Source organism: Hypanus sabinus, chromosome 12 (assembly GCF_030144855.1).
Source record: "Hypanus sabinus isolate sHypSab1 chromosome 12, sHypSab1.hap1, whole genome shotgun sequence".
Lineage (NCBI taxonomy): Eukaryota > Metazoa > Chordata > Chondrichthyes > Myliobatiformes > Dasyatidae > Hypanus > Hypanus sabinus.
In genome coordinates, this window is record NC_082717.1 from 69,402,907 (window position 1) to 69,430,415 (window position 27,509).

The following is a 27,509-nucleotide window of genomic DNA, read 5'->3' on the forward strand; positions in this document are numbered from 1 at the left end:
AGTACTGTGCACAGGCCAATTCAATACAACACACATCGTCCTCCAGCCTAAACATTGGCAGTTTCATATTCCTTGTACTTTATAAAAAGATATTCACTCAGCTGCTTGCCATTTCACTGTGAACCTACTGTAAAATCACTGCCTTCCCACTGCTTCACCCAAAACATTACAAAAGCTTTTATTTCAATGGAAAATAAGAAAACTATAACATATCCATAAATCTGATAGACAATCAGGTAACACCAATTGCAAGTTCTCTTACTCTCTATACATCTTTCCACAGAAATGCAAATTCTATGATTCCAAACAACTCTGGATTAAACTGAAATGAATGGTCCTTCAAAAAATTATAGAAGGACCAAAAACTAAACTCTTTTTAATATTATGCATCAATTTCAACAAGCATCTCTCCACAAAGCAGACCATGGGGCTTCAACTTTGATAGTCTATTCTGGAAAGAAACTAGTTTCAATAAAATGGCAGAACTACATTTTTAGCTTCCATACACTTCTGTTGTGTTGACCATAAATCAATTGTGTCTTAAACAGCAAATCAAATTATGTAGTACTGTGCAAGAGTCATAGGCACATATATGTAACTAGGGTGCCAAACATTTACACAGTACTACATTTGTTAACTTGGAGCAGTGTGTAGATCTGGCAGGAGCAAAGAATGCTGGGAATAGTGAAGGTGGAGCATCACGGGAGGGGTACAGGACAGGTGGCAAAAAAGGAGAGACGGGCAGGGATTAAAGCAAGTACAGACACACCCAGCCCTGCAATACCAGACAAGGGCATTTGATAACAATTAGTTTATTGATCACTACAGAATGCCTCTCTTGTGCTTCCCAATCTCTCCCTTTTCCCAACCATGACTCTTTTTTCTTCAGTCACTTCAGTCCACAATAGAGACTCATATCAGAATCAGGTTTGTTATAAAACATGTTTATTGTAATTAAATTTTCCAAGGAACTGGTCTAGAAGATAGGAATTACAGGTATTTCATTACCCCTAGCTAAGACCTAATTAAAAAATTAGCATTACTTTGAGAACAATACAACCAATTTATTTAATGCCTTAAATTTGACTCCAGATTTGCTTTACTTGAGAATGAACATTATGTTATTCCCAAAACTCATCACTGGTGTAACTGCTAATTTTACAAACTGCTTTGATTGAGCACAAATCATCTGCTCTTGACATCAATATTACAATCTAATAAAAACTTAAAATCGCCACTGGGATATTAATTTAGAGGAGGGTAGTGGGGGAGAGCATATTTAATATTGATTTAGAAATCACGATAATTAAACAAGGATGTGGGTCAGCCATGGCTGTATCATCTGTCTCAAATAAGACCATATGATGTAGGAACAAATTAGGCCCTTCAGCTCATCAAGTCTGCTCTGCCATTCCATCATGGCTGGTCTATTATCCTCCTCAACTCCATTCTCCTGCCTTCTCCCTGTAACCTTTTACCCCTTACTGATCAAGAACCCATCAACCTCCACTTTAAATACACCCAATGACTTCCACAGACATCTGTGGCAATGAATTCCACAGATTTACACTCTCTAGCTAAAGAAATCACTTCCCATCTGTTCTAAAGGAACATCCTTATATTCTGAGGCTGTTCCCTCTAGTTCTCGACTCTCTCCCCCCCCCCCCCCCCCCCAAGGTTGAGCCCAACCAAATGAGAATGGATAGGAGTTTTAAATGACTGTTAGGAAAAACAAATCTTAATTTTCTTTGTTGGATAACACAATTTCCTTCACCATCTTTTGTTTCTGACAGTTCCAAAGATATTTTTTACATCCTGCAGGGCAATTCCCTAACCCACCCACCAAAGAGTGTCATTACATGTTTCAGTTGGTATGGGCAATTCTGAAGTAAAGAATCAGAAAAACACACTTGGTCTCTTGAGTCTGTTCTACCTTTCAATGTGACCACCTAGTTTTAATCTCAATTCTAAAATCACACTCATCCCTAATAACCTTCCACTATTTCATCAAGTCAAATCAATCAGATAGATTTCCTAAGATTCTTAAATCTCTGGGAAAAAAAAGGAACCTCACTTATATCTGAAATGGGCAGTTCATTACTGTATATTTAATCACAAACTCTAGCTCTAAGTTCTGCCTCTGGAGGAAATATCTCAAATCGTCCCTAACTTCAACACACCATCAGATATAAGCTTAGCTTTTCCAATTTTGGATAATCTGTGTCCATTTCAGGAAACTTCCTCCCATGTATCAACTTCCTTCCTTTAACAAGGCAACTGATACTGTACATTATACATTACATGTAGTTGCACCAAAGCCCTACATAACTGCAACATAACCTCCCTGTTTTTGTATTCAATTTGCTAATTTAAAAAAAATTGAATGAACTTTTGGGGAAGTAATCAGTGATAAGATTTTAATACACGTGCATACAAGTAATACTCATTATTAGCTAGTCAAAACTTGCAAGAAATGCAAGGGCAATAACTGCATTTGCATGGCATTTTTAATTTTGCTGATGTTAACTCATTGATTGGCCTAATCTCAAATAATAATGAGACGGCCTACAAAGAAGAAGTCATCACCCTGACACAGTGGTGTCAAGAAAACAACTTCCCCCTCAATGTCAAAAGAACAAAGGAACTAGTTGTGGCCTATAGGAGGAATGGAGACAACCCCTATTGACATCAATGGATTTGGGATTGAGAGGGTGAACAGCTTTAAGTTCCTCAGCATACACATCACCAAGGATCTCCTAGGGTCTGTACATACCGACTGTATGATTTTTTTTTAAAAAAAGCACAACAGTGCCTCTTTCACCTCAGACAGCTGAACAAGTTTGATAAAAACTTTCTACAGGGGCACAACTGAGAGCATTCTGACTGGCTACATCACTACCTGGTATGGGAACTGTATTTACCTCAATCGCAGGACTCTGCAGAGTGGTGCAGACAGCACAGTGCATCTGTAGATGCGAGCTTCCCACTATTCAAAACATTTACAAAGGAAGGTGTGTAATAAGGGCCTGAAGGATCATTGGGGACCTGACTCACCACAACCACAAACTGTTCCAGCTACTACCATCCTGGAAACAGTACCGCAGCATAAAAGCCAGGACCAACATGTTCCAGGACAGCTACTTCCACTAGACCATCAGACTGATTAATTCATGCCGATACAATTGCATTTCCGTTATATTGACTGTCCTGTTGTACATAGTGTTACAAATTACTATAAACTGCACATTGCATTTAGACAGAAACATAACAAAGAATTTTACTCATGGCTATGAAGGATGCAAATAACAAAGTCAATTCAATTCAACGTGATGACAACTATTTCTGACTAAGGTTATCAAAACAAAATCCAACTCAGAAATAATAAAACATTATCAAAAAGGAATACCTGTATGACTTAAAAGGAGGCACTAAGCTAGAGAGTTGAGTGGATTCCAGCCACTTGGTGCCTGAGCAGCAAAGGCCATAACCATAACTTTAAAAGACATTGTGGATGCATAAGGGGCCAAGACCTTGGACAGATTGATTCAACCTTTACGCTTTCAATCAAAATATACAAAATAAGGTAATACAGGTGGAGGAAGCTATTGGTTTGAGTAACAATATATGGCATACACCTTTCTTAAAAAAATCTTTTTTATAGACGTATTTACTGAAATTCTCAAGTTACTGTTTCTAATATCACTTGAGGGAACACACCCAATAGGGAAAGAGCATGGATAAGAGCTGGTGCAATACTTCTTTTGATAAGTGTTCTCCTCCAATATTAGGCAAGATGCTTCACCAGCATGAACCCAACAGCTTTCTCTCCCTATTCCATCAAAGGAACAGAAATAAGACCAGCAAAGAAAATACATTCTGAAAATTAGACGAAATAACAAGGTGAATAAAAGTGAAGGATCAAAGCTAGCAGAAATATGGCAGAAACGTAATTACTGCTGTATAGAGTCTGAACGAAGGATATGAATAAAAAAATTTTAAGCTAGGAAACTGCATGAGAGCTAAGAAGTTGAAGGCATGGTAGCTTAGTGATTAGCCCAATGCTTTATAGTACAGGTGATCCGTGTTCAATTCCGCTGCTGTTTGTAAGGAGTTTGCATGCTCTCCAAGTGACTGTGTGGGTTTCCTACTGCAGTCCAGACTTACTGGTTGATAGATTTATTTGTCATTGTAAATTGTCCCATGATAAGGCTCAGATTAAATCAACAGATTGCTGGGCACCGTGGCTTAAAGGGCTGGAAAGGTCTATTCTGTGCTGTATCTCAATAAGTAAATACATTTTGAAATGTTTCAGAAAGGGAAGTGCAAGTAGTGACAGTAATACGATGATAGTACACCTGAAAGTGTGCAAAACCAATTAAATAAACTATTTTCACAGGTCAGTAATTAATGCTGAAACACATGTAATGTTAGTTTTATTAAACTAGTGCTATAGAACAACTGCAAATACAGTGGAGAAAAAGATTGCACAGGGAACTGGGGGAAGTTGGCAAGTTCTTTATATGGAAAAGATCATTTGACTTTCAGTTAGCACAGAAATAAGCCTTACCATCATGATAATATGGTTAAAATTATTGGGAAAAAGGCAGAAATATATTTTTTAAATTTCTACACAGCATTCCAAGAATTTAAAGAAACACTAGTTTTCTTGGGATGAATCAAATATACAAGTTATTCCAAATAAATAAAAATATTAACTTACAGTGTGAGCACATTTCCAGGGGATAGCTCGCTTCATTTCCCTAAAATGAAAGAAAATAGTTCATAATTACATCTGGAATCTAATACTATATTACAATAGTATGTTTGCAAAGGATAAAGACGTGCACTGCCTGATGCAAAACTTGAAGCCAATTCACAAATTGTTGCTTACAATGGAAACTGTAACTGCAATAATCTTTAACACTTTTTAACATTCCTTAAGTACAAAAGCATTATACACTTAAATATATACCTCCAACCACAAAAGATAACAAACTTCATGACATTGTCAAGTATACAGTCTATAGGAACTTAAAGCAATTAGCACTTTATCCTATTCTCTTTTCCTTTGTTAATTTATCATATGGGTGCAGAGTTTGTATACAACAACCTTGGAAGTGTCATTATGAAATGCCTTTAAAATGAAACAGAAGCAGAGCAACTTAGAGAAGGAATTCCAGAGCTACACATAGGAAGTTGAAAGTACAGTTGCCAAAGATGAAACAGTTACATTTGAAGTGTACAAAGGAAGAGCTGTGAGATCATTAGAGGATTTACAATCAAAGATGAGAATTTTAAAGATTCGGGCTTCACTGGACGTGGACCTCAACAAGGGGTAATACAAGTTACAAGTTAGGAGACAGGCAGTTACAGATTAGCTTACATTTTACAGAGCACAAGATAAGACAACAGCCAGGAGCTACCAGGATAAACAAATCTAAAGGTCAGGCAGGAATATGGGCATCAGCAGCAGATAAACTGGGGGTGGAAGGAGGTAATCTTGGTGTTTCCTTTATTTGCCACTGTCCTAAAAATTATGCTTTCTTGGGAGTCAAAATAACAACATTCTGCAAGTTTCCTCAAAATCTGTTCAATTTCCAGAATCAAACACTAATTGACATCCTACAGGTAACCTTAAGGATTATGCCATGATGTTTATATGGCAGTAATTTAAAAATGCACAAAATGTACAAAGGGTAGAAGAATAGCCATTCATTCAGTATGGTAACTTCAATAGATGTTTCATATTTTATATACACATACACACACAAAGTTCTGGGAAAGGTATAACAAAGTAGCAGATTTCTGCAAACCTTTGTTGAACCCTATGATGAATCAAAATCCAATAAATATTAATTACCCATCACATTCTGTGCACAGAATTTGTGCCTTAAATAGAATAAAATCCAGTTTACATTCACTGGTGTGTGTTACAAAATTTGTTAACATAGCAGCAGCAGTACACTGCAATACAAGGTAATAAATAAAGAAAAAATAAATGAAGTAAATACATATATGCATAAAAATTAGATTAAAATAGTGTAAAACAGAGGTATTATTAAAAAAAAAAGCGAGGTAATTTTCATGGGCTCAATGTCCACTTGGGAATCGTATGGCAGAGGGGAAGAAGCTGTTCCTGAATCACTGAAAATGTGCCTTCAGGTTTCTGTACCTTCTTCCTGACTGTAACAATGAAAAGCTGGCTCTTCTTGGGTAATGGGGGTCCTCCATAATGGATGCAGCCTTTCTGTGGCACCGGTCCTTGAAGATGTCTTAGATATTATGGAAGAAAACACCCAAGATAGAACTAATTTTACAACTGGCAGCAGGTCACCCATGTTTTCAAATATTCCATAACCCATTATAAACAAAAATAAGCCTCCAACTCAAGTACAAGTCTGGGACCAAACAATGCAAAAATTCTACATTTTTTTGCTGGTTTATGTTCCACAGGAGTCCCCTCTACTGTTACCACCTACAATGAGGAAAGTATTAAGAGAAGTTTTGAAGAATGACAGGCTCAGTGTGAGATGCATATTTATGCAAGACAGTATAATGTTACTGGTAATATTATAATAAAACAAGCAGCAATATAAATATATGAAACAGCAGCAATAAAGATAAAATGTGACCATTGCAGGATGAGCGTGTCCATTGGGAAGTGGAGGGGTGCGTGTAGGGACAAGCTGGCAGAGCTTTCAGAAATGGTGGACAGTGCCGGTTGAAACAGGGTGTTAAGTCTGAAAGGCTGGAAAAAGAAGCTGTTACCCAGCCTGGCAGTTCTGGTTCTTATGCTGCTATACCTTCTGGCTTGACAGCAAAGGAGGTCAAAGAGACTGTGGGAAGGATGGGAGGGGTCTTTGATGCATGTCCTGGGTGGGGGGGGGGGGGGAGAATGAAGAGAGATCCCAATGTCTTCAATAGTCGTTACAATCTACGGTTTTCTACCAGTCTAGAATTTCATTTTTAAGTTCTCCTACTGCTTTTACTAGGGCTTTCTTTCTTCATCAAACCCAGGTTGCCTAGTCTAGCAGTAATATTAATGAAGGATTTGACAGACAAGTGTCATTATAGACTAGGGTGCTGTATGTATTTGTTGAAGCCCCTAACACCACAAAATGTCCATCTTGGATTTACCAAATCTGTTCCAGCCCTTCCCATTTAGCGCAATAACAGTGCCACACAACACAATGGAAGGATGTCAGTATGAAAGCAGGACTTTGTGCCCATAAAGAATGAAACTCTGGTCACTCCCACCAATATTATTACAGATACATGCATCTGCCACAGGTATCTTACAAAATATAGCTAGTTCAAACACTACTTGCCAAGACAGTTGGGAACTGTACCCTTTAAGAATCAGGTGGCTTGATTACTGGAGGTGCTACCAAGTTACTTAAGGGAATGAACACAAAAGGCTCAGATTACAACACACTCTTGCTATTTTCATTGATCTGTTCCAGTGTTGTTTGGCAAGGAAGAGCACCAATTCATCAGATGAGATGGGACAGTGAGTGACAATCAGGATTCCTTCTTCATGTTCAACCTGTTGCCATGAGACCTCAAAATCAATGCAGAAGACACACATGCCTACCACCTCCCTTATACATCCCAGGACCTCTTTTGCTGATAAAGACGTACAAGGATAATAAAGGTATTATCCAGTACCTTGTCTATAATGTGTGTTTTTGGGAGTATAATCACATTAGACTGCAGCTTGACTATCTGTAATTAACAATCACAAAATAATAATTATTATTAAATAATATCAAACTAAGCTAATTAATAATCATCAATATAGCTTGATTAATTAGTCCAAATCTTCAAATTTGGATACCAGTCCCCAGAAGATTGTGAATTTGCCAGGCCAGCTGAGCAGGGAGCAATTTTGCTATGTCTCAATTCAGTGGCCAGACTTAAGACATGCAGTACATTAAGGTTTTTACTTTACTGTAATTGCAGCTGTGATAGAAGTGAATTGCTTGCTCAGTCATATCTAAAGAGTTCAAACAGTAAACCAAATGCTGTTCTCTTGAAGTTCAATATAGAACACTAATAACCCAGGTGGGATTTCAGTTAAAAACTTTTTTTTAATTCCACTTGCCCACATTTGAATTCACATTTCTGGATTGTTAGCCCAAACCTCTAACCTGCTTTAATAATAAATATAGTCTTACCTTACAAAATCTAATATAAAACTTACTTATGAGGGTATTTTGGATTTTGATTGTGAAATAAAATAGTAGAGATGGCAGAATTTTATAGCAGAACATTTCAATTACACCAAAAACATGATATTCCCAGATGTCACACCATCTATTACTCTGTGTGCAAATGTTAAATTGTCAAAGCCACTGCACAACAAAATACACATTGTACTTCCGAAGGCTGCAAAATAGCACTCCTTATGAAAAGTATGATATGCCTAACAATAGTTCATTGACCTCCACACTTAATCCTACATATCTTCATCAGAATTTGGACTGATTTTTCTCCCTGCCACACCCCCCACACACACACAATTACCAATAGTAACAAAACAACTCAAAGTTCAAGGACACAAAAAGCACTTAAATGTCCTCAGTATCTTTGAAAACAAAAAGTGTAACATGTTTTCCAGTTCATTGTAATCGCTTTCCAGTAATGGCTCACCAGCATGGATGTGGTAGCTCTGCAAGCTGTCGGCAGGTTCTGGATTTGGCATTCCATGCAGGCAAAAGGAGCAAGATCTGATGATGCCATGGGTTCTCAAATTGGTGAGACTGGAGGTCCAGTCATCTGCAAGTTCAAAATTTGAGACCTCACATTCAGAGATCAGCAGGTCATGGAGTCAATCCTGAGGATCAGGGCCCAAGAGTCAAATCAGAAGTCAATGACATTGGCCATGCCCTGTATTGTGAATCTCTTGGCTTTGACTTCCCCAGATAAGCCCAAGTCTGTATCTGCCAGAGACTGAAAAATACAACCTGTCCTGGGTTTTAGGTGACTGCATGGGTGGAAGGGAAGAACGGGGATTGTTCTGTTTTATGTTCTGACAAGCATTATGAGCATGCTATGTTAGTACCAGAATGCGTTCCCAGCACATCTTTGTGTGCTGTTTGTTAATGCAAACACCATTTCACTGTAGTTTCCATGTACACGTTCTCAGGATAATCTCGAATCAAAATGAAGGAACATCCAGAAGTATTTTGCACCAAGTCTCTACAAAAGGAGCAAATGAAGATCAACTGCAAACAGATGTAGTGCAAAACATCCAGCTGCCCTGTCCACACAAACAAAGTTGGGGTAATATTTTAGAATGCAAGGTGACTTGGATATAGCAAAAACGGGAAGTTAAGGACATTTTTCAGCTTGGCAAACTTTCTAGAGTGCGCCAAACATTAATTATCTCTCAACTATTCACAATTTACATACTTACCTGAGAAGACAATGTAACATACCCAAGATTACTGGTGATAAAACACTGGATAGGAAACAGATGTGGAATGATGTGAGAGAAAATGTAAGGCAGTGCACTTTATTTTGTACAACAAATTTACTGTGGAAATCCACCTGCAGGATAAATGCAAAATTGAAATTGTCATTGCATAGTACAATTTGCCATGCACCAATACAGCGAAAATGAATTTGCAACTCTGGTACTCAATGCTATAAAACAAATAAAATAAAATCAAGTAACCAGCCAGTACAAAGCGCAACTCAGATGCATGACAGCCATAAAACCAGTATTAAAAGTAGCAATATAACAAATTCATGGATGATGTTTGATTGATTGGTTCAGAGCAATTATAGCTCTGGGGTAAAAGCTATTTTCAGTCTGGAAGTGTGGGCATAGAAAATCTTATAATGTATGCCAGATGGAAGAAGTTCAACAGATAATTGCATGGGTGTGTATTGTCCTTAGAGATGCTTGTAGCTTTTCTTAGGCAATGTAAGCTGTAGGTGTCCTCCAGGGCTCAGAGCTGAGTCCCGATGATCTTCTGTGCGCTAGAGATGACCTGCTTAAGTGCTTTCCTATTACCTGCTGTAGAACTGAGATACCACACAGAGATGGAGTTGTTACTTACTTTACTTTACCTTACTTTCCCTTTTCTATTTTCTAATTATGATTTATAATTTAAATTTTTATTATATTTACTTTGATTTGTATTTCAGGGAGTGTGAAGCGCAGAAACAAATATCACTGTGATGATTGTATGCTCTAGTATCAATTGTTTGGTGACAGTAAAGTAAAATGCTCTCTATGGTTCAGTGGTAAAAGGTCACTAGCATCTGTTCAGGTAGACTAGCTTTCTTCAGAGTCCTGAGGAAAAACAAGCATTGCTGTGCTTTCTTAACTATTGTTGTGGTGTTAGTGGACCATGTAAGGTCTTCTGACATGTGTATTCCCAGAAACCTGAAACTGGACACTCTCTCCACTATGTCTCCGTTAATGTAGCCTGGAGCGTACTCGTCATCCCGTGACTTTCCAAAGTTGATAATTAGCTCCTTAGTCTTTGCTGTATTAAGAGACAGATTGTTCTCTGAGCACCAGCTCACTAAGTTCTGTACCTCAGCTCTGTACACGGATTTGTCTCTGTTGGAGATCGATCAACCTAATCACTGTTGTGTGGTCTTAGCCATAATGCAGTGCTGCTTCAATGATCTTAGAAGACATTAAACAGACTTCCTGAAATAAATTTTGACAAGACAATTTTACTTCAGTTCCTAATGTAGTATCAATTCCTCACATTGGGGGAACCTAGAACAGGACAGTTTTGAGGACAAAACGATTATATTAGGATAATCAAGCCAGAAAAGGTAGGAGGCTTATACAGATGTAGACACTTTCAGGCATAGATACATCTTCAGAAAGAATGTATTTGTCAACGTAGCCAAAGATCCAACAGTGGCCTGGAGTAAGTTGAGACATGATCAGCAACATTGTGCTAATTTCAAGGAGGTGACCAGCACCATGGTGGAACAGTCAAATTTATAAGCAACAGAAACATCGAAATTTCAGGAGAACATCAGTTAACACGGGGGGGGGGGGGGGGGGGGGGGGGGGGGGGGGGGGGGGGGGAGTCTGGCAGTGTTAAGATTAACACTTTGAGACCAAACAGCACAACAGATTACCAACAATCTGGCACAGCTCCATACAAGTTAAACAGAAAGTGATGGAAGTGATAGCTAGGATAGATTTGAGTGCTTTACAATGATAGTTTAGTCAGGGTCTTTTAGGAGGAGGGGCAAAGAGTGATTTGTCACAATATATCCAAGATTAAGCGGTACCTGAGGAATGAGCATTAGTACAAATAGGTAACTTACAAACTGGAGGGGAACTAGCACTTGATTTTGCAATAGGTTTCAGGGATCAAGTCGTAAGTCTCACAGGCAAAGTTAACCCAGGACAACTTGATAGAAAGAGGAACTTCAGGGCTAGGAAAGCATTACAATTTTTCCCAATCATGTCTCCTTGCACAATTTGAGGAACTAAACAGCACAATAATAAATTTTAGCTTTCCAAATTGGGATCAAATCTGAAAATAGCATTTTGACCCAGATATGCACACTCGTGTTTATACTTTGAACAATGGGAGTACATTAAAGCAAAATACATGAGCAAAGAATTAGTTCACTATTAATACTACACATCTTTTCTTAAGTAAGAGACCCAAAACTACTCACAATACTCTAAGTCCAATCTCACCAAGGCCACATAAAGCCTTGGGATTACATCCTTGCTCTTATATTCTAGTCCTCGCAAGATAAATGCTGACATTATATTTCCCTTCCTAAACACCGACTCAACCTACAAGTTAACCTTTAGGGAATCCTGAACAAGGACTCCCAAATTCCTTTGCAGCTCTAATTTCAGAATGTTCTCCCCTAAATCCCTGCCTAAAAACAAGCTTTTCAGACTGAAAAGCTTGAGCATGTAGATATTAAGAAAGAAGATGTGCAGGAGCTTTTAGAAAGCACCAAGCTGGATAAGTCATCGGGACCAGACGAGATGTACCTCAGACTACTGTGGGAGACGATACTGAGGCTCTGGTGATGATTTCTGCATCATCAATGGAGACGGGAGAGGTTTCAGAGGATTGGAGGGTTGTGGATGTTGTTCCATTATTCAAGAAAGGAGTAGAGATAGCCCAGGAAATTATAGACCACCGAGTCTTACTTCAGTGGTTGGTAAATTGATGGAGCAGATCCTGAGAGGCAGGATTTATGAACATTTGGAGAAACATAATATGATTAGGAATAGTCAGCATGGCTTTGTCAAAGACAAGTCATGCCTTACGAGCCTGATTGAATTTTTTGAGAATGTGACTAAACACATTGATGATGGTAGAGCAATAGATGTAGTGCATATGGATTTCAGCAAGGCATTTGACAAGGTACCCTGTGCAAAGCTTATTGAGAAAGGAGGCATAGGATCCAAGGGGAAATTGCTTTGTGGATCAAAACTGGCTTGCCCACAGAAGACAAAGAGTAGTTGTAGACGGGTCATATATGTGCCTCAGGGATCTATTCTGGGACCCCTTACTCATTGTGATTTTTAAAAATGACCTGGATGAAGTGGAGGGATGGGTTAGTAAATTTGCTGTTGACACAAAGTTTGGAGATGTTGTAGATAGTGCGGAGGGCTGTCTGAGGTTGATAGCATTGATACATGCATATTGATAGCATGCAAAAATAGGCTGAGAAGTGGCAGATGGAGTGCAACCCAGATAAGTGTAAGGTGGTTCATTTTGGTAGGTCAAATATGACGATAGAATATAGTGTTAATGATAAGACTCTTGGCAGTATGGAGGATCAGAGAGATCCTGGGGTCCGATTCCATAGGACACTCAAGACTGCTGCACAGGTTGACTCTGTGGTTAAGAAAGCATATAGTGCATTGGCTTTCATCAATCATGGGACTGAGTTTAGGAGCCGAGAGGTAATGTTGCAACTATACAGGATCCTGGTCAGACCCCTCAGTTCTGGTCGCCTCACTATAGGAAGGATGTGAAAACCATAAAAAGGGTACAGAGATTTACCAGGATGTTGCCTGGATTGGGAAGCATATCTTATGAGTACAGGTTAAGTGAAATTGGCCGTTTTTCCTTGGAGCGACAGAGGATAAGAGGTGACCTGATAGAGGTGTACAAGATGATGAGAGGCATTGATCACGTGGATAGTCAGAGGCTTATTCCCATTGCTGAAATGGCTAGCATGAGAGGGCACAGTTTTAAGGTGCTTGAAAGTAGGTACAGAGGAGATAGCGAGGTAAGTGGTTGTCGTCGTTTTTTTTAAAAATAAACTCAGAGAGTGGTGAGAATGACTGTGGTGGCAGCGGATACAATAGGGTCTTTTAAGAGACTCCTGGCCAGGTATATGGAGCTCAGAAAAATAGAGGGCTATGGGTAACCCTAGGTAATTTCTCAGGTAAGGACATGTTCGGCACAGCTTTGTGGGGCAAAGGGCCTGTATTGTGCTGTAGGTTTTCTATGTTTTATTCCTTCTACCAAAGTGCAAGACTATAAATGCCCCTGCACTTCAGTATATTCCATCTACCACTTCTTTGCCCATTCTCCCAATCCAACTCCTTCAGTAGACTCCCTGCTTCCTCAACATGACCTACCCCTCCACCTATCTTCATTTCATCAGCAAACTTGGCCACAAAGCCATCAATTTCATCATCCAAATCATTGACGAATAACATGAAAAGAGGCAGTCCCTATAACAATCCCTGCAGAATACCAAAAGTGATCAGCAGCCAGCCTCTATTCCAGCTCTGCCTTTTGTCACACTATCTTGTATCCATGCTGGTATCTTTCCTGTAAGACCACGCAGCCTCATGTGTGGCACCTTGTCAAAACCTTCTGAAAATCCAAGTAAATAACATCCAATGACTCTCCTGCCGATTACTTTTTGTCAGGCAAGATTTCCCCTTAGAGACACCATGCTGAGTTTGGCCTATTTTATCATGTGGCTCCATACCCTGAAACCTCATCCTTAATAATGGATTCCCAACATCTTCCCAACTACTGAAGCCAAGCCAACTGGCCTAGAAATATCCTTTCTTCTGCTTCTTCCTTTCTTAAAGAGTGGAGTGACAATTGTAACTTTCCAGTTCTCCTGAACCATTCTGGAATCTCGTGATTCCTGAAAAATCATTTCCAATGCCCCCACAATCTCTTCAGCCATCTCTTTCAGTACCCTGGAGTATAGTCCTTCTGGTCCAGGTGATTTATCTACCTTCAGACTTTGCAGTTTCTCAAGCATCTTTTCCTTTAATACCTACATTCACTTCTGCCCCTAACTCTCAAATTTCTGGCATATTGCTGGTGTCTTCCACAGTGAAGACTAACACAAAATACTTCTGCTTGTCCACTATTTCTTTGTCCCCCATTACCACCTCTTCTTGTGTCTTTTCCAGTGGTCCATTATCCACTCTCGCCTCTCTTTTACTCTTTATATATCCAAAAAACTTTGGCATCCTCTTATATTATTGGCTAACTTACCTTCATATTTCATCTTTTCCTTCCTTATGGCTTCTTTTAGTTGTCTTCTGCTGTTTTTTTAAAACCTCTTAACTTCCCACTAATTTTTGCTGTATTATATGCCCTCTCTTTTTCTTTAATGCTGTCTCTCAGTTCACTTGTCAGCCACAGTTGCCTCATCCTTCCGTTAGAATACTTCTTTGGGATGCACCTATCCTCCACCTTCCAAATTGCCTCAGAAACTCCAGCTACTACTATTTTGCAGTCACCCCTGCTGGTGTCCCCTTCCAATCAACTCTGGCCAGCTCTTCTCTTGTGCCTCTAATTCTCTATATTCCACTGTAATACTAATATTATTGACTTATCTTCTCCCTTTCAAACTGCAAGTGTAATACAAATTCTGTCATACTATAATCACAGGCTCCTAGGGATTCCTTTACCTTAAGCACCCTAAAAGGTAATCGAATCTGGTTCATTACACAGCACCCAGTCCAGCATTGCTTTCCCCTGGTGAGGTCAACCACAAGCTGCTATAAAAAGCAATCTCATAGGCATCCTATAAATTCCCTCCCTTGGGATCAGGCACCAACCTGATTTTCCCAATCTATCTGCATACTGAAATCCCCCAGGGCTATCGTAATATTGTCCCTTTTACTTGTAATATTGGCCTTTATCTCCTGCTGTAATTTATATGCCACAACCTGGCTACTGTTCAGAGGCCTGCATAGAAATCCCATCAGGGTATTTTTACCCTTGCAATTTCTTAACTCTACCCACAAGAATTCTACATCTTCTAATCCTATGTCACCTCTATGGATTTGATCTATTTTTTTTTACCAACATAGGTCACCCCAACAATAAAGTGTTACAGTTACAAAGAAAATATAGCATAGGTAGACAGCAATATGCCAGGTCACGAGGTACAAAATATACCTTGGAACATGAGGGAACCATACATAATTTAACAGTAAAATATAGTAACCGATATATGAATTCGGTGGGCAAATACAGACATAATCAGAATCAAGTTTATCACCACCAGCATGTAACATGAAATTTGTTAACTTAGCAGCAGCAGATCAATGCAATACATAATATGGAAAAAATAAAATAATTTAGTATACTTTATATAGTATACATTTATTGAACAGATTAAAAATCATGCAAAAAACAGATATACTATATATTTTCTTTTTAAAGTGAGGTGGTGTCCAAGGGTTCCATGTCCAATTAGGAATCGGATGGCAGAGGGGAAGAAGCTGTTCCTGAATTGTTGAGTGTTATGTCTTCAGGTTTCTGTACCTCCTATCTGATGGTAACAGTAAGAAAAGGTAAGAACAGTAAGTAAGGGCATCCAGGCATGCCCTGGATGCTGGAGGTCCTTAATAATGGATGCCACTTTCTGAGACACTGCTCCTTGAAGATGTCCTGGGTACTTTGTAGGCTAGTACCCAAGATGGAGCTGACTAAATTTACAACCCTCTGCAGCTTCTTCCGGTCCTTTGCAGTAACTACCCTCCCCCACATACCAGATAGTGATGCAGCCTATCTGAATGCTCTCCACGGTACACCGATAGAAGTTTTTGAGTGTATTTGTTGACATACCAAATCTCTTCAAACTCCTAATGAAGTATAGCCTCTGACTTGCCTTCTTTATAACTGCATCAGTATGTTGAGATCAGCTTAAATCCTCAGAGATCTTGGCACCCAGTAACTTGAAACTGCTCACTCTCTCCACTTCTGATCCCTCTACGAGGATTGGTATGTGTTCCTTGGTCTTACCCTTCTGGAAGTCCACAACCAGCTCTTTTGTCTTACTGACGTTCAGTGCCAGGTTGTTGCTGTGACACCACTCCACTAGTTGGCATATCTCACTCCTGTATGTCCTCTTGTAACCACCTGAAATTCTACCAACAATGGTTGTATCATCAGCAAACTTATAGATGGTATTTGAGCTATGCCTAGCGACATTGTCATGGGTATATCGAGAGTAGAGCAGTGGGCTAAGCACATACCTGAGGTGCACCAGTGTTGATCTTCAGCGAGAAAAAGATACCACCAATCTACACAGATTGTGGTATTCTGATTAGGTAGTTGAGGATCCAATTGTAGAGGGAGGTACAGGGGCCCAGGTTCTGCAACTTCTCAATCAGGATTATGGGAATGATGGTATTAAATGCTGAGCTATAGTCGATGAACAGCATCCTTTCATAGGGGTGTTTGTGTTGACCAGGTGGTCTAAAGCTGCCTAGAAAGCCAGTGAGATTGCATCTGCCATCGACTTATTGTGCTAGGCAATTTGCAATGGGCTCAGGTGCTTGCGGAGGTAGGAGTTCAGTCTAGTCATGACCAACCTCTCAAAGCATTTCATCACTGTAGATGTGAGTGCTACCGGGTGATGGTCATTAAGACAGCTCACATTAATCTTCTTAGGCACTGGTATAATTGTTGCCTTTTTGAAGCAAGTGGGAACTTCCGCCTGTAGCAGTGAGAAGTTGTACATTTCCTTGAATACTCCCACCAGTTGGTTGGCACAGGTCTTCAGAGCCTTACCAGGTACTCCATCTGGACGTTCCACCTTGCAAGGGTTCACTCTCTTTAAAGACAGCCTAACATCGGCTTCTGAGACAAAGGTCACAGGGTCATCAGGTGCAGCAGGGATCTTCACAGCTGTAGTTGTTCTCAAAGCAGACATTGAAGGCATTGAGTTTATCTGGTAGTGAATCACCACTGCCATTCATGCTTTTGGGTTTTGCTTTGTTGGAAGTAATGGCTTGCAAGACCTGCCAAAATTGTCATGCATCCAATGTTGCCTCCAGCCTCGTTCAAAATTGTCTCTTTGCCCTTGAAATAGCCATCCGCAGATCATACCTGGTTTTCTGGTATAGGGCTGGGTCACCAGACTTGAATACCACAGATCTAGCCTTCAGCAGACGACATACCTCCTGGCTCATCCACAACTTTTGGTTTGGGAATGTGCAGTAAGTCTTTATGGGCACACACTCATCCACACAGGTTTTAATGAAGTCGGTAACAATTGCAGCATACTCATCCAGGTTCGAAGATGAATCCCTGAATACAGACCAGTCCACCGATTCAAAGCAGTCCTATAGGCGCTCCTGTGCTTCCCTTGTCCATACCTTCTTCGTCCTCAATACTGCTGCTGCAGTCTTCAGTCTCTGCCTATCCTCAAGGAGTATAAGTACAGCCAGGTGATTAGATTTCCTGAAGTGAGGGTGTGGAAAAGCACGGAAGGCATTCTTGGTGGTGTAGCAATGGTCCAGTGTGGTATTTATTCTGGTATTGCAAGTGATCTGTTGATGTAATTGTTTAGTGATCTTTTTCAGATTGGCCTGGTTAAAATCTCCCAAAACAATGGTGAAGGCGTTTGGATGCGCTGTTTCGTGCATGTTGATCCCATTGCTCAGGTCATCTAAAGCCTGACTGACATTGGCTGGAGGTGGAATGTACACTGCTACCAACATGACCTCAGAGAACTCCCATGGTAGGTAAAAAGGACGCCACTTAACTGCTAGATATTCTAGGTCTGGTGAGCAGAATTGGGACAGCATTGATATATTTGTGCACCGAGAAGAGTTGATCATGGGGCATACTTCTCCACCCCTACTTTTGAGAGACTCTGTAGATCTATCCTGACAGTGTATAGTAAACCCATCGATCTGAATTGCTGCAGCCAGTACAGAAGGGGTTAACCAGAATTCCATGGGTACATAACAGATAGGAAAAGTTAACTTAGCCACTTTAAATTGCTCTTTTTTGTTCCTTTCCCCATCCTTTGATTCCACCAAGATGCAAAAATCTATCAAACTCCATTTTTAAAGAAGTCATTGACTGAGACTTCCAATATACAAAATTCCAAAGTACACAAATTTATCCTCATTTCACTATGACACCTGATTTTGGCCTCCTCATCCAAGGAAACAACTTTCTTGTCAATCTTTTAAAGAATTCTGTATATATGAAATATTAAACATTACTCTAAAAATATTTGGACAGCTTTTCCAGCTATTACAAGGATATCAGATTCTGTAGTCTAGAATCATCATTTTGGATCAAACATTTATATACCTATTTAAAAAGGAGGAGAGCCATCTTGAAAATGGCTACCATTGTCCAAAACACTACTGGACATGAACAACCATGGTCCTAAAATTTACTGAATACAAGACTGTGATCTCTGTCAACCACAGGATTTGAAGTAATGAACAGAAGAGAAATTTTGTTTTGAAAACCCCAAATACAATGACATCATTATTGCCTTACATGATCTCTACACCGCAGCATGCTGCTGCACCTTCAAGGACACTGAATCATGTTCATTCTACACACACTGCTGGAAAAGCCTTCTTACACTAGGGAAAGGCACTTCCCCAGCCATACTATGGATGGGAAACCACAAACTATTCCAACGGAGCATGAGTTCCTCCAACACCACTTGCGCAATGCTCCAAAGCACAGAACCAATGAACTGAATTACCTCCTTGTACGTCATACTAACAATAACAGATTTAGCTTGCGTCTGAAGAAAAGCCAATAAAGAAAATTCACATGGCTTCTTGTTTGTAATTTGTTACTACAATTTGTAAGTGCTCATAAACAGAATAATATCCATTGCTTTTTCCTATACTGTATCATTGTAGACCAGCCTGCTGATATTTAAAAATGATTACATTGAATTCTGGCTAATTGGTCTGTCGGTTAATCGGGGCAACTGCTTATTTGGGACAACCTTTAAAAAACAAAAATGGAGAAAATAAATGGGATTCCCTTTGTTTACTACAGAGACTATGCCACTTAATTGGGACCAGAAATTGTTGCCGAACAGTTTCTAACCATCAACAGTCACATGCTCTTATGTAGCCATTGGACATTACACTGTGCTTGTGTTATGTTAGCCATTTAGGCCAATAGATGCTGATTCATAAACCAGTGAAGATTTGAGCATGGAAATGTTGAAAATATTCTATCAAAATACCAAGGCAGGAAATCTGAAGATGGAAAGTGATGAAGATGACACATCAAATCTTGGGCTAGTGACTACACAGGATGCCAGGAAATTTATTGTCAGATTATTACACTACTTCATTCAGGAAGGCAATGAAGACAGTCTTGCATTAGATGACTGCATTGATTTAGTTCATTTACATCAAAAGAACACGGCAGCATTGACTGGATGAATACCTCCATCGATAACTATTAGGAACTAATACCCAGTTTTATAGTACTGTAGTACTGTCAATGTTGTAATTTGTTTTTTATTTCATTCAGTATGTAATTTTTACTCGGTTATATAGTAGTTTGTCTCTATTTTTACATTTAGAATTATTTCCATGAAACCTCAGCCAATTCGACCCAAATGTACTGGTCCTGATAGGTCCCCATTAACCAGAATCCATTGTACTTGGATAAGACAATCAAGTGGGCTGCTAACACCGAATGAACCGTCTTTTCACCCATCTTAGCTGCACTATGCAAAACAAAATTAAGCAAATTCTGATTAAAAAAAGTTACTTTAATATCCAAATGTTGTTTCTTATATCCTGATTTCTACATGATCATGCTCAAGCTGCCAGGTAGTGTGTACATTATTCTCTGTACTTAAAGGATGTAATAGTATTGGGAGGAGAACATCTTAAGCAGTGGGCAAGACTGCACATACACATCATGGCAAGTAATATCAAGCAACCCTTACACTAACCCTACATTAGTCAGTTTTATTTTCACCATATTCCCATCAGCTCCTTACAGATTTGACCATTCATCTACATACTTGGGGAAAATTACAGGACAATTAATCTATCAACCCGCAGATCTTTGAGATGTGAAGGGAGACCACAGCATTGAAAGAAATCCATGTCACAGGGAGAATATGCAAACTTGCAATGATAGGCACCTGCTTCAAACGAGCAACAACTGTACCAGTGCCCAAGATGATAACAACTATCATTCAGTTGCACTCACATCTATGGTGATGAAGTGCTTTGAGAGTTGGTTATGGCTAGAATTAATTTGTCTCAGCAAGGACCTGGACACACTGCAATTTGCTCATCGCCACAATAGGTTTACAGCAGATGCAATCTCATTGGCCCTTCATGCAGTCTTTGATCACCTGGAGAATGTCTGGAGAAACAGGCTACAGCCCAGCATTTAACACAATCATTCCTACAGTTCTGATCAAAAAGCTCCAAAACTCGGGGCTCTGTACCTCCCTCTGCAGCTGGATCCTCAACTTCCTAACCAAAAGACCACAATCTGTGAGGATCACCTCGCTGACAATCACTGGTGCACCTCAGGGATTTGTGCTTTGCCCTCTGCTCTAATCTCTCTACACCCATGACTGCCTGGCTAAGTACAGCTCAAATGTCATCTATAAATTTGATGATGACACAACTATTGTTGGCAGAATTTCAGATGGTGATGAAAGGGCGTATGGGAGCGTGATATATCAGCTAGTTGAGTGGTGTCACGGCAACAACCTTGCACTCAACACAAACCCAAAAAATTGATCGTGGACTTCAGAAAGGTTAGTACAAGGGAACAGACTACAGTCCTCAGAGGGATCAGAAGTGGAAAGAGTGAACAATTTCAAGTTCCTGGGTGTCAACATCTCTGAGGATCTATCCTGGGCCCAATACATAAATGCAACTACAAAAAAAGGCATGACAGAAGCTGTATTTCATTAGGAGTTTAAGAAGATTTGGTATGTCACCAAAGTCACCCGTACATTTCTACAGAAGTACCATGGAATGCATTCTAGCTGGCTGTATCACCATCTTGTATGGGACGGGGGGGCTACTGCACAATACTGAAATAAGCCACAGAGGCTTGTAAAATCCTAGTCAGCTCTATCATGGGCACTAGCCATAGTATCCAAGATACCTTCAAGGAGTGAGGCCTCAAAAAGACAGCATCCATTATTAAGGACCTTAATCAGCCAGAACATGCCTTGTTCTCATTGCTACCATCAAAAAGGAAGTACAGGAGCCTGAAGGTGCAAACAATTCAAGAACAGCTTCTTCTCCTCAGCCATCCAATTTCTAATGGATATTGAACCCATGAACACTACATCACTACTTTTTAAATTTTTTATTTGTAAGTTATTTAAAATATATTATATATACACACACTTACTGTAATTCACATTTTTTCCTCTATTAGGTATTGCATTGTACTGCTGCGACAAAGACAAGTTTCATGACATGACAGATATTAAACCTGACTGTGATTCTGATGGGACTGGAGGTCAGGACTAAACTCGAGCCATGGAACTCTACCACTGTGCAATTTTTATTCTTCTATTATTCCCAGCTTTCCAAATTTCCTCAAACCTAGTATTGAGTAGGTGGCTTACGTTACAAACCTACTCCCGGCATTCAAGTTGAGAGTTCCTAATATAGGTACTCCCCAGTTTACAAATGACCAGCCTATGTACAGACTGTAAATATGAACTACCATTTCGACAAACACCAGTATGAATTTACTGGCTATTGCTGGGGTTCATGTCGAAAATGGATTTGCAGCTGTATTTGATCTGTGAAATGTTTGCAAGAACAGTAGCCTTGTGGAGGACTTGTACTAGTTGCAAAGATTTTGAAGAAAAGGCTTCAGCAATAAAAATCAGATTTCACCATATCTGCTTTCTCAAATCCCATGATATTCATGATTTAAATATTAATGCCAATGGAAATAGTCCTTTAACGACTTTACTCCTTTAACTTTAAAATAATCCTTTAACTACTGGATTGCAAATTCAACAAAGAAATGAAATGGGATTCCAATGTAAAAATTCAATCTAAAGAAATTGATTCCCTTTGATAATACTCATGGAGTTTTTTTTTGACACCCACATTTCATTTACCTATTCTCTCTTTGGATATCAACAGTGATTTCCTGCAGCACTTACTGAATTTGTGGATTTTAATTCTCCACCAAGACTTAAATCAGGGGAAAAGGCTAGATGGACTGTAATGTGATGGGATATTAAAGATCCTTGTCTTTCCCTTTAGGTCTCCACAAACCATCCCAACTATTCACATTTTCAAATGGAATGGGACCAATACTTGTCCAGTTTAATATTTAGCCTTCACCTCAGTAAAACAGATATACCATAAATTCAATTATTGCTCATGGAACCTTGCCATGTACAAAATTCCCCTGCATTAAAGTATATTATTTTTTTTAAGTGACTGCTAATCATTTTTGAACTGTGGTCAAGAAAAGAACAATAATAAAAGTCCCCTGAAGTGGATTCAGCTGCTTAACCAAATTAACCTAACAGCGACAGTGTGAAGAATTGTAGATTTTCAAAACAGATGCAGGTTATTTTTCTGTGTCAGTTTTATAAATTCAGCAATTTATCCTAGAGAGCTCAGACAATGTATATGTAAGATACAAGCATATATTATTTTTCAGAAAGTCTAGTTTTACTGTCCTTACTAAATATGGAAATTAAGTCAGTACATACCACAATCATGTCAAAATTAATAAAATTGCCTTTCATTTTTGCACTATACAAGAGTGAAGCATTTCAGTTTGATGGCCTCAACAATTTGCAGTCACTTAAAATAGAATATGATCCATATTTTTAAGAGGCATAATCAGACTAACAGAAGTTGCATGCATATTCGAAGCGATAAACAAAAACTTGATCAGAACCCTGGAAGTCAATAAGGAGCTGCAGAAAATATATTAAAGGACACTGCAAAGAAACTCAATTTATTAAAACTACAACTGACAGGAATAATGTGAATCATTTAAACTACACTTGTTTAGTTGACCAATATAGTGGAACACACTGGGACCAGTACATTTTGGCACAATAAAGCAGCTGTCCAATTAGCCAATATTTCATGGAAATAGTTTAAAAGGTATTAAAAAAGACAAGCTACTGTTTAACTGAGTAAAAATTATGTATTTAAATGAAATACATCATAAATTAAAACACTACCAAAAATAAACTGTATTAGTTCCTAACTGTTATCAGAGGAATTCAGTGTACACTGATGAGTTCTTTTGACTGATGTAAATGAACAAAATCAGCACAGATACCTACTGCAGATAGTAGAGTCTTTAAATGATGCTTTTGACGATTGCATCCTCCAATCTTCATTTTAATTGCAACATTCAAGATTGATATCTTCAAATTCTTCACTTGTTGAAACAGTGAAATGCTTTATTTTTCACTCCTTGCCATTTCTGGCATCTCCAAGCCTGGATGCTTGAAACCACAGTGAGCAAAACAGTTCTAAATTGTCTTACTGTTTATTACTCATCAATTATCAGTGACAAGAATCACTGGTTTTTGAACGCAAGTAAATATATTTAAAAACTGTTTGCTCTGAACATGGTGTAGTGTCTAACGACCACATGACATGAACACAATTAACACGAATTAGAAAGTGTTCAGCAATTGTCACTTGCCCTAATTAAGTGGCATTGTGTTCCAAATAAACTAAGGGAATCCTGACTAATATCTCAATTTGGTTTTTGTTCTTTAAGAGTTGTCCCAAATAAGCAGTGGCCCTGGTTAACCCAAATCCACCGTACTTCCAAATGAAATGACCAAAGTTCAATGTCCAATCGCAACTCAATACCAATCAAACTCCTGATTTTAACCAGCATCCGAGTGCTATAGTAAACTTCCCTGAGCATTACAGAAAACGTAACAGGGAGGCCACACGTATATAGGAAAGGGTAAAGTCAATCAGCTCATATTGTCCATCCACCCAGAAAAACTTTTCTCATTCTAATTTGAAGTAAACATTCTAAGATATGTTTAACATCATCAGGTGCACATAGAAATAACACACTCTCAGGAATGAACATCTCCTGAGATTCTCACATAATCAAAGAGTACAGAGAATTCAATTTAAATACCCACACAAATAATGTTCACCCTCCCCAAAGAAACTGATTTGACTTTCAGATATATTTTTCACACAGAATCCAGTTTACAGATAAATCATTATACTTCAAATTTCTGGAAGTATTAAATTTACAATAACTCATGGAGTTATTTAGTTCAGCAAAACAACCCTTTCAAACGTTAAGAGTAGTCTTAAGTTAGAGGCTTATCAATGAATCAAATAAAGAAAATCATTTAGACCATTTTAACTTTTTTTTAGAAGATCCATTCAAATTAGTTTAACTTATTTCACTATAAATACTATAATTAAAAATTCATATTTGAAAGACAAAATTCTAAACAGTTAAGTAAGATTATTCCTTAAAGTTCTAATCTATCACAAATTATTAAGGGATAAAATGCAAAACGTTGCATGCCCTATAATGATACATTATAAAATGTTAGAAAACACTAAAAGGTTACCTCAAATATCAACATTCTACAAATACTCCAATACTGAAAGCAAAATTTTCTGATTACAACAGCTGCAGAATTTTCACTTTATAAAAGCATCTGCAAATAAGTTATCTGATTTTAACTTTAATATTGGCCTATTTAAACAAAAACTTCAGACACCACTTCAACCACTTGTTAAATCTCTGTAGTAGAAAACATTATATATTTGTTTATTAAAATTGTAACCTATCAACGGGCCCCTCCATTTTAAACAGCTTTGGTTAATGCAGATAGGTATGCATTAATATTTAGAACTATTTCATTTAATACAAAAGCCAATCTATTATCCAAAAGAACCAGAATTGCAAATAGCAACCCCTTTGACCAATTAGGTTTATTATTAACGGAGCAAGTTTATTTGTAAAGTGGAGGAAACAAATTTGTAAAGTGGAGGATTTTGATCATCAATATCTCTGTTATGGGAAGTTCGCTGCTCCTGAATAGCCGTCAGGATGGTTTAAAAACTCTTATTCCGCAGACAAACGTGTTTTTTTTTCCAAAAGAAAAGCCGAATTCCACTAGTGGTTCGTCGAGCCCATGTAAAACCTGCTAACAGCAATCGGAAAGGGTGATCGGGACGCAGCATTCAAGGAAGTGGGGAGGGTGCTGCGTGAAGAGGCACTTAATTGTAAGGATATCCAATCTAATGATAAAAATGACAGGAGAGGGGGGAACAAGGCAGCGTAAGGCGGGAGAGGACTGCGCCTGCAGGAGGCCGAGCCCACACTGCGGCGGTGCCATCATGATGGCCGCTCGGCTTTTTAAATACACCGCAGTTTGCCAATTAACACGCCAAAACAACACACCAACACGCAGCAGTGGAGAAAAACATTACTACGAGTCATCAAGAAAGCGATCTTCATTATCTAATTTGGAAACGAAGCCTCCCAATTGCTTACCATCCTGGCTGACGAAGGTTAATCTTCCAGATATTTCGATCAACAGCCGTCTTGCGCCGCTTCTTTTTTATATTTTCCCCCGTCCGCTTCTTCTTCCTTCTCTGTCTCGGCGCTGCCTGTGATTATGATGCCCGCCCACCCCTGCCAAAACCAGAGAGTCGAGCCCGCAGTTTCTGGGTGGAAGCCCCAGCCGATGAGCCCCGCTGTCCGACTACCTCTGCTGCCAGCCCTTCTCCAATTCCGCCGTGTGAATCCGCAAGAACGGAGGAGGGGAAGAGAGGGGCGCAAAGCCGCCGCACATCCGGGCAACGACGCCTGATTTGCATGCGGAGCTCCTCCGGCGGGAGCATGACGTCAACACGCTACGCGCACCTCGCGCCGCGCGCTCCGGAGCAAATGGCCGGTGACAGTTGGGGGGAGGGGTGACGTTGCCATTCAAATCGCACTTACCGACGACAACTTCCTTGTTCACCATCTCCCTCCAGGAGTGACTCGTTAACTTTAGAGGGCCTATTAGGACAAGGTGAACACGATTTTGGCTGTGGCAAGAGGCTCTCGGAAATGTTTGCATTTGTTTTTTTTGCACCTTTCCGGTCGCTTGCGTCCCAGGACAGGTTACTGTAAGGGGAGTAGTTTTGAAGTGTGATTGCTGTTGGGAGTTAGGAAACTTTTCTTTCTTTTTCAATCTTTTTATTGAATTTCATATATAAAAAATAACATAATTTTGTATTAAATAGGTTACGAGTACATTAAACTTAAAGTTAAATTAATAACAAGATAATAATATCTTATTAAACTATCGGCAAAAAAAATCATATAATAATCAATCTAACCTATATTGATTATATATGAAAGGGATTAAGAATAGTCAACAAAAGAAAATAATATATAAAAATGCAAGAAAAAATATATATATATAAAAAATAATAAACCTAAACTAAACATGGGCAATAATAATAGTTTATATATATATATGATAGTGTCAAGAACTCCGGAACTCCATACCAGAACAAGAATAAAAAGAGAAAAGGTCTGGAAGCAGCCTAATTAATTCATATGAAAATGTCGAATAAACAGTCCCCAAGTTTCTTCAAATTTAATTGATGAATCAAAAATAGTACTTTTAATTTTTTCTAAACTCTGACAAGAAATAGTTTGAGAGAACCATTGAAATGTGGTAGGTACTTCTTTCCAATTTTGTAATATAGACCTTCTGGCCATTAATGTTGCAAAGGCAATCATTCATCTAATTGAAGGGGAAAGTCGACTATCCTCATTTAGTATACCAAAAATTGCAGTGATAAAATGAGGTTGTAAATCAATATTCCAAATTGAGGAAATGGTAGCGAATATGTCCTTCCAATAGTTATGTAAGGTAGGACATGACCAAAACATGTGGGTCAATGAAGCCACATCTAAATGACATCTGTCACATTGAGGGTTAACATGAGAGTAAAATCGAGCAAGCTTATCTTTAGACATATGAGCTCTATGTACGACCTTGAATTGTATTAAAGCATGTTTAGCACATATAGAAGAAGAATTAACCATTTGTAAAATGTTTCCCCATTTTTCCGTTGATATATTGTATTGAAGTTCTTTTTCCCATTCCTGTTTAATTTTACTCGATACCTCTGGTTGTATCTTCATAATCATATTATAAATAAGAGCCACCAATCCCTTCTGACAGGGATTTAAAGTAAAAATCATATCTGAAAAATCTATCAAAGTTGAATTAGGAAAGGATGGTAAAACTTCATA

At 38.9% G+C, this 27,509-nt stretch overlaps 1 protein-coding gene across 1 annotated transcript in view; it reads right to left on the reverse strand.

Moving 5' to 3' along the window:
• Window positions 1-26,064, reverse strand: part of LOC132402990 (calcineurin subunit B type 1) — a 60,598-nt gene extending 34,534 nt beyond the window's left edge. The window contains exons 1-2 of the mRNA XM_059986176.1: window positions 25,749-26,064; window positions 4,721-4,760 (exon numbers count right to left, since the gene is read on the reverse strand). Of these exons, the coding sequence (XP_059842159.1) occupies window positions 4,721-4,760; window positions 25,749-25,751 (43 nt within the window). The 5' untranslated portion in view covers window positions 25,752-26,064. The remainder of the gene's footprint in view (window positions 1-4,720; window positions 4,761-25,748) is intronic.
• Window positions 26,065-27,509: the final 1,445 nt, after the last annotated feature.